Source organism: Neomonachus schauinslandi, chromosome 1, assembly GCF_002201575.2.
Source record: "Neomonachus schauinslandi chromosome 1, ASM220157v2, whole genome shotgun sequence".
In the NCBI taxonomy this organism is placed as follows: domain Eukaryota; kingdom Metazoa; phylum Chordata; class Mammalia; order Carnivora; family Phocidae; genus Neomonachus; species Neomonachus schauinslandi.
Window position 1 is genome coordinate 2930908 of NC_058403.1, and position 8162 is coordinate 2939069.

At 54.2% G+C, this 8162-nt stretch overlaps 1 protein-coding gene across 3 annotated transcripts in view; it reads left to right on the forward strand.

Moving 5' to 3' along the window:
- The first annotated feature begins 7965 nt into the window (after positions 1-7965).
- Positions 7966-8162, forward strand: part of U2AF1 (U2 small nuclear RNA auxiliary factor 1) — a 14142-nt gene continuing 13945 nt past the window's right edge. For all 3 annotated transcript variants that reach the window (XM_021679148.1, XM_021679145.1, XM_044913326.1), the window contains exon 1: positions 7966-8074. In XM_021679148.1, coding sequence (XP_021534823.1) covers positions 8031-8074 — 44 coding nt within the window. In that variant the 5' untranslated portion in view covers positions 7966-8030. The remainder of the gene's footprint in view (positions 8075-8162) is intronic.

The following is an 8162-nucleotide window of genomic DNA, read 5'->3' on the forward strand; positions in this document are numbered from 1 at the left end:
CCTAAGACTGAACATCGGTACCAGGAATGGGGTGCTGCAGGCAGAGGCAGAGGGAGAAGCAGACTCCCCACTGAGCAGGGAGCCTGATGCGGGGCTCTATCCCAGGACCCTGAGATCATGACCTGAGCCAAAGGCAGATGCTTCACCGACTGAACCACCCAGATGCCCTGAGGCTGGGAGTTTTGAGGTCGATGCTGGAAAAAGTCTCCATCACCGTGAAGACCACTGAGGGCGATTCTGGTGAGAACTCAAGACAGGAGGAGAGCTGCAGGGAGAGCCCCCATCTTCCTGGAGAGTACCTGGGTGAACCCGAACTCAATGTTGGTAGAAATGTGGGTGGTGTCTCAGATGGGAATGAGGACCACGGTCCTGGAAACTGGAGGAAAGGTGATCCGCACTATCATGTGACAGAGCTGGGCTGGACTGTGTTCTAGTGTTTGGTGGAAGGTGGGACTTGAGTGATGAAACTGGATCTTTGGCTGAAGCTCTGTCTGGGCAAAGAGTGGATGGTGGGGCTTGGCTTCTCCTGAGGGCTTATCGTGAAATAGAAATATCCTAAAGACAGAATTGCTAATCAGAAAGGAGACAGAACTTTAAGATTTGGAAAACTCCCACCCTATCCATATTGCAAAAACGGAGAACACAAAGGATGTGTTTGAATGACTGTCAATGAAAAGATCGGACGCTATTCTCCAAGACAAGAGAGAAGGACCCTGAGACCATCAGAGCTACGATTCCCCTCACTGTGGCTCCAGGTGCTTCCCCACGCCATCCCTCCACACCCCCCACCCCAACCCACCCCCTCAGAGTCCTGGGGGGCATGGCTGCCTCCACCTAGATTTCAAAGGACAGGGCCTCCAGGCAGAGCTGTAACTCTGTGACCCCAGCCCCAGAGAGCCACCATAAGGGCAGGACCTGGCACAGAGTTGCACCAGGGTGGGGCCGCCCAGAGCCTTGGGGAGCCAACCCCTGCCTAGCAAAGCCTGGGTCAGGACCCTGCCCCAGTAGTCCTAGACGGCAGAGGATCCAGCCATAGGATTCGTCTCAAGCCTCAAACTCTCACAGTTTTTCTTGCAGTTTGGACTTGCTTGGTCCGGTCACCCCAATCCTTCCTTCCAGTTGCTCCCCTTTGGGATGGGAATGTCTGTCCTGTGCCCCATCATTGCATTTGGGACAGCTTCACAGCTGGAGAGGAGTCTGCCTCAGCATGAAGGTACCTGGGGTCTCCCCTACCCCTGACTTAGATGAGACTTAGATCAGACTTCGGACTCAGACTTTGGAGTAGATGCCAGAATGAGTTAAAACTCAGGCTGTTGGGATGGAGTGAATGTATTTCTCATGTGAGAAGGACATGACTTTTGGGGGCCAGGAGTGGATTGCTATGGTCTAAATGCGCTCCCCTCAAGTTCATAGGCTGAAGCTGACCCCCAAAGGTGATGGCAGTAGGCAGCAGGGCCTTTGGCAGGTAATTAGGGCAGGAGGGGGATCCTCATGACTGGGGTCAGTACCCTTATGAAGGAGACCCCAGGGAGCTCCCTTGCCCCTTCCCCACTGTGAGGACCCAGGAAGAAGTTGCCATCTGTGAATGAGGAAGCGGGCTTTCGCCAGTATAGAGAGCAAGACGGAGTAACTCATGTCAGGCAGTGACAGAGCAGGCCCACAGTATTGAGCTAAGACCAGGTATCACCCGACCAGCACCGGCCGACCACACCCCAGAACCGACAACTAGCAGAAGCAGAGGAGGTCTGCAGGGCCCAAGACTGATGACATCCCTTTAGAAAGGGAGGATTTTTGCAGTAAACCGTCAGGCTCCTCAGACACTGACCCCTGCATCTCTGACCACGTCAAACAGGCAGCTGCCGCCGGGGCTCCGCCCGACTGATCTCTAAGAGGAACCGAGATCCTTCCCTGATGGAACGTAAGAAGCAGTAAGCGCCGAGCACTGACCGGGGCAGGACTGAGACCTTACCTCAACCGCGCGCCCACAGACTGACGTCGCATGGGGATCGTTCACTTCCTACGTCCTATTTTGCCTAATGTGTGCTGTGGCCCGTCTCCTGCTTTGCTTTGGGTGACCTGCAAGAAGCCAAGTTCAACACATGGTGAGATGTCACTGAGTTTGGAATCCTGAACCTGCCTCATCAGCATGTTAACCTTGAGGACTGAATAAAGCCGGCTCTGGGAAAGACACTCCTCACGTGTCCGCCTTCATAGCACGCTCCTGACAACCACATGTGAAATCTGCTGGTGCCTTGATCTTGGACTTCCAGCTTCCAGAAGTGTAAGACATACCTGTCTGTCATTCATTAGCCACCCCGTCTTTGTTCTTCGGCTATGGCAGCCTGAGCAGACAAAAACTCTAGCATAGGTAATATTGCAGTGACCCAGGGGCACTGAGTCCTGGCCAAGAAGAGCAGAGATGGTTGAGAGAAGCCAAGGAATTAGAATGGATGGGAGGGTAAGGAAGACAGAAAACCAAGGACCACCCATGCGGACTTAGGGTAGGGATGACTAACAGTCACTTAAAGCTGGGGCAGGTGAAGGTCTGGAGTTGGGAGGAGGAGAAAATGGGATCAGCTGGAAACATGTTGAGCTCAATGTGTTTGGCAGACTCCTGAGTGGGGATCTGTCTTCTCAACTGTGTTTGTGGACCTGCCTCAGTAACTAGTATATCAGCTATGCCCCCCAAATATCAGATAATGGACGGACAGATGTGAATGGATGCATGGTTGAATGATTGGATGGATGGATGGATGGATGGATGGATGGTTGGATAGATGGGTGAATGGTTGGATAGATGGATGAGTGATGGATGTTTGGATGGATGGATGGATGGATGGATGGTTGGATGGATGGATGGATGGATGGTTGGATGGATGGATGGATGGATGGATGGATGGATGGATGGGTGGATGGTTGGATAGATGGATGAGTGATGGATGGTTGGATGGATGGATGGTTGGATGGATAGGGGGAGGAATGGATGGAGGAATGATTTGGTGGCCCTGGTTCCAGTAACCATATTAATTCCTTGTGATGGAGCCTTGTATTTCAGTTCAGTTCCCATAAACTTTTTTTTTTTTAAGACTTTTTTCATTTCATTTATTTATTTATTTATTTAAGATTTTTTATTCATTTGACAGAGAGAGACACAGCGAGAGAGGGAACACAAGCAGGGGGAGTGGGAGAGGGAGAAGCAGGCTTCCCGCCGAGCAGGGAGCCCGACGCAGGGCTCGATCCCAGGACTCCCAGATCATGACCCGAGCCAAAGGCAGATGCTCAACGACTGAGCCACCCAGGCGCCCCAAGTTCCCATAAGCTTTATCCTGCCTCCCAACATTTCTCCCAGGGGCTCTACATCTGACACCCTATTTCCAGCTTCCAACTCTTCAAGAGTTATCCTCCCTGGACCATGCCCTGCAGCTGTACCCTCTGGATCAGAACCGCCTGCTGAACTGGCATCTGTCTTGTCACTTATCTGGCCTTACCTGAGTCCCTATTTTCCCTAAGAGAGGTTTCTGGTTTGCTGATCCAGCTCTTCCCCAGGTATGGAATGTTTGTTCTGTTGCCAAGTGAACAGGTGAATTCATCCAAACACTGGTGGTTAGCATGCAGCCCCCTTCCAGCCAAGACCACCCATGGTCCTGCTGCATAGCCCACTTCTTGACCACATCTGGTTGCCCTCTGCTGTGACAGCTGCTTCTGAGACTATCTGGTCTCCTGGCTTCCCAAGTCTAGCTCCCTTCCTCCAAATGTCACTGCCCAGGCTCCTCTGAAGGGTCCTGCTACCCCCACTCAGGCACTGCCATCCCTTGGGGCTCTGGCCCTTGATCTACTCTCAGTACTTGGGGTTCTTGACCGCCAGGAAACATCCCCCAGGGCCTAGAGTTTCTCTTAATTTTGGAGGCTAAAGACCCTTCAGGAATCTGACAAAATTATGGACTATTTGCCCCCCGGAACACACACATATAATGGAATTCTGTATATATGTTCCAGGGTTCCATATAGATTCACATATGTTAATTCTATACATATGAATAAATCCCAAATATGCTACTCCACCTGGGCCTCTCTCCAGAACTTTATTTTTTTAAGTGGTTTCCACACCGAGTGTGGAGCCTGATGCAGGGCTTGAACTCATGACCCTGGGATCAAGAACTGAGCTGCAATCAAGGGTCAAATGCTTTACCGACTGAGCCACCCAGGCGCCCCTCTCTCCCGAACTTCAGATGTAGATATACCTGCTCTGTCCAACATAGCAGCCAACAGCCGTACGTGGCTACTTAAGTTTAAATTTAAATTAATTTAAATTAAAATTAAAATTCAGCACCTTAATCCTGCCAGCTACGTGTCATGTGCTCATAGCCACGTGTGGCCAGTGGCAGTCCCACCACGGGACAGCACCGATGTCGAGCGTTTCCTTCATTAGAGAATGTTCTATCTAACAGAACAGTCTATTGATGTATAGGAGTGGTTGCTGATCATTTCTATTTGAATGTCCGCTAGGCCATCCCCCTCCTGTTGGATTAGTTGGCAGTACCACGTGTAACCATGATACCATGTCACCACCCTAAAATCTCAGTGGCTTACAGAAACAAGCGTCGTCCCAACTCCCTTGCCTGCAGGGCCGCTGGGGCAGCTGATTCGCCTGCAGGTCTCATCAGCCCTGCTCTCTGTGTTTTGATGTAGGCCCCAGACTGCAGGGGAGCAGACATGGGGACTTGCTCTTCTGGATGTCGCTTCCTTATATTTGCTCACATTCTATGGGCCAAATCGAAGTTCGGGGCCAGGCCCCACAGCAGGGGATGAGTCATGGTGTGGATTGCCCGTGGGGCACCACGGGTGGGCAGGAAAGGAAGGAAAAGCTGCAAACTAATAACCCAACCTCCCAGAGGCCAGAACTACCCCCAGATCCGTTTCTCCTCAGCCATTCTGTGCCTCAGTAGGCGCCAACTCTCCCTTTGGCCACTCGAGGAGCCAGCCACGAGCTTGCTGATCCACAAACCACCTGGCCAGGAACACACAGAGGCACAGATGTCGAGCCCCTGCTGGGCAGCAGACCTGTGCAGCAACATGGAGCTCCTGGTGTCATGGTGTCAACGGGGGCTGGGGCGGGGGGAGAGAAGAGGGGAATCACAGCACAGCCTGAGCAGGGTGGTGGGCTCCTCCCCAGACCAGCGCAGGGGTGAGATCTCAGAGCGTGATTCCCCAGATCTCCCAGTAATGTGATGAATTATCCAATTTCCTTTTAAAATCCCTTTTAGTCTAAACAACAGGAATATATCTCCCAGTAATGTGATGAATTATCCAGTTTCCTTTTAAAATCCCTTTTAGTCTAAACAACAGGAATATATGGCTTAAACAACAGACATTTATTTTATCACAATGCTGGAGGCTGGAAGTCCAAGGTCAAGGTGGGGTCAGGACTGGTTCCTCCTGAGGCCTCTCTCCTGGGATTGTAGACACTGTCTTCTCCCGTGTCCTCACATGGTCACCCCTCTGTGTGCCTCTGTGTCCCAACTTCCTATAAGGACCCCAGTCAGACTGGATCAGGGCCCCACCCTGATGGCCTCATTTTACCTTAATCACCAAACACAGTCACATTTTGAGGGAAATTCATATGTCAAGGCTTCAACATACGAGTTTCAGAGGGACACGGTTCAGCCCATCACAGCTGCCGTATTCAGTGGCTGTGGCTTGCAGCCCAGGACACTGACCACTGCACCTGCCACCCCAGCCCCAATTCAGGCTCCTCATTTCTCACCAACCTAACTGGCCCTCTAGCCACTTGTCATCTCTGGTCTTAGTACCCTCAAATCCAGGCAGGATTCTAATGTCATCCCGAGAATCTCATCCCCTAAGGACTAAGCTAAGCACTGCTGTGAAGAGACTCTGCCAATGTCATCAAGGTTGCAGACCTTAAAATGGGGAGAGTATCCTGGATCATCCAGCTGGGTCCAGCCCAGTAACCAGAGCCCTTAAATGCAGAGATGTCTCTGGCTAGAGGCAGAGGCAAAGAGACCAAAGCGTGAGACTCAACCCATGTCCCTTAAGGGCACCGTGAGGCAGGGAATGCAGGTGGTGTCTAGAACCTGACAGCCAGCCAGGAACAGGAAATTCACCCTAAGACCACATGGACCTGAATTCTACCAACACCCTGAATGAGCCTGAAAACCACTATTCCCTGGAGTCCCCATAAAGCCCACCTGACTGACCCCTTGATTCCAGCCTTGCCCAGGCCAGCAGACTTTGCAACTACACAATGTGAGATAATAAGCATGTTTTTTTTTAAAGATTTTATTTATTTATTTATTAGAGAGCGAGCGAGAGAGAAACAGCATGAGAGGGGAGAGGGTCAGAGGGAGAAGCAGGCTCCCCGCTGAGCCGGGAGCCGGATGTGGGACTCGATCCCAGGACTCCGGGATCATGACCTGAGCCGAAGGTAGTCCCTTAACCAACTAAGCCACCCAGGCGCCCCAGTAAGCATGTTTTAAGCCACTGAGTTTGTAATAGAGCAACAAGGGGAAACTAATACACCATCATCTATATAGCAGTGACCTTTCTAAAGTACGCTCATAACCCTCCTGTATAAAATCCTCAACAGCCCACCTAAACAGTGGTTCTCAAATTGTCTGCAAAGGAAACCCAGGGCTCCTTGCAACTGCGTTTGGGGCTAAAGTATCTGGTGATCATTTCCTCAGAGGCAACCCGTTTTCAAATGTGTTCTATACCAAATATTAACACACTGGAAACCCACAAAACATTAAACATTTCTGCCAGGATAACTCATTTTTGTGCAGTCCTCATCGAGATAAAACTGGTATTACTTCACCTATTTAATTATGAAGGCCCTGAGATTGCAAAGCAGGGGTGCAGTGCATTTGCCCCAAATACAAAAAGATGCACGCAGGAGGCTATTTGTTGCAGGACTGCGCTACCAAGACGGAGACTGAACAACGCACAAGTCCGTCAACAGGTTGATTAAGGGATTCACCGCCCACACAGTGGAGCTCCCAGCAGCTGCAAAAGCAGTGAGGCCGATCCCCACGTACTCCTACGTGAGCGATCTCCAGGATGGATGATTATGAGAAAAAAGGCAAGGTGGAGAAAAGGGTGGATAAGGAAGGAGGAAGCGTAAATGTATATACATGTATCTTCTTACAATACAAAAGAATAAACTAAAAACACTGGAAATGTCTGGCTCCGGGGAAAGGACCCAGCGTCCCCTTAGGTCTGAGGCCTGGTGCTCGCGGGCAGTGAGGATGGGCCCCTCTCCTCGAGTCCCGGGGCGCTGCATCCTTCCGCGGTCTCCAGGACTTCTGTGAGCTCTCGCCCCCCACCCGACCGCACTCCCACCGCCCGCCGCCCGGGGCCCTGCGCAGCCCGGTGCTGGGGCCTCCTGGGCGCGGGGCCCCTGCGCACCAGCACGGCTTTCCCGGGGCCGAGCCCAGCCCGGCGCTCCTCCCGGCCTGGGGCGGGCCTGGGGCGGCCGGGAGCGGCCGGCTCCATCCCCGCCAAGGGGGCGAGAAAGGAGGGGTCTCCTCCGAGGAGAAGGTGCGGCCAGGGAGGGGGCCTGCACTTCCTGGCTCCGCGGAACCCGCCCAGGCGACAGACCCGCCCGGGACCCTGCCCGCGGCCTTCTTCTCCCTGACCGCCGCCTGCACGCTCGGCTTCCCGGGGCCCGGGAGGCGGGAGGAGCGTGAGGTCCGGGCCGCGGGCCTCCGCCCGGCTGGTAACACCCGCAGCGGAGAGCGCGGGCTTCCGGCCCCAGGGGCCGCGGGGCTGGCTGCGCGGAGAGCGCGGGTGCCAGCAGGGGGCGCCGGCGGGCGGCGCGCGGGCTCCCAGGCCGAGGGGGCGGTGCCTCCCGCGCGCGGCAAGCCCCGCCCGCGCGCAGGCAACGCCTCGTCCGATTGGGCAGCGCCTCCACGCCGTCGGGGCGGGGCGAGCGCCGTCGCGTCCGGGTGACGTCTCCCGCGGGCGTCGGGCAGGGTCGGCGGCGTCGGCAGCAGTGGCGGCGGCGGCGGTGGGAAATGGCGGAGTATTTGGCCTCCATTTTCGGCACCGAGAAAGACAAGTGAGTGAGAGCCGCCCGCCGGGGCTCCGGGCCGGGGAGGCGGGCGGGGCGCGCGTGGGCGCGGCGGCGGGGCGCAGGCGGCGGCGGG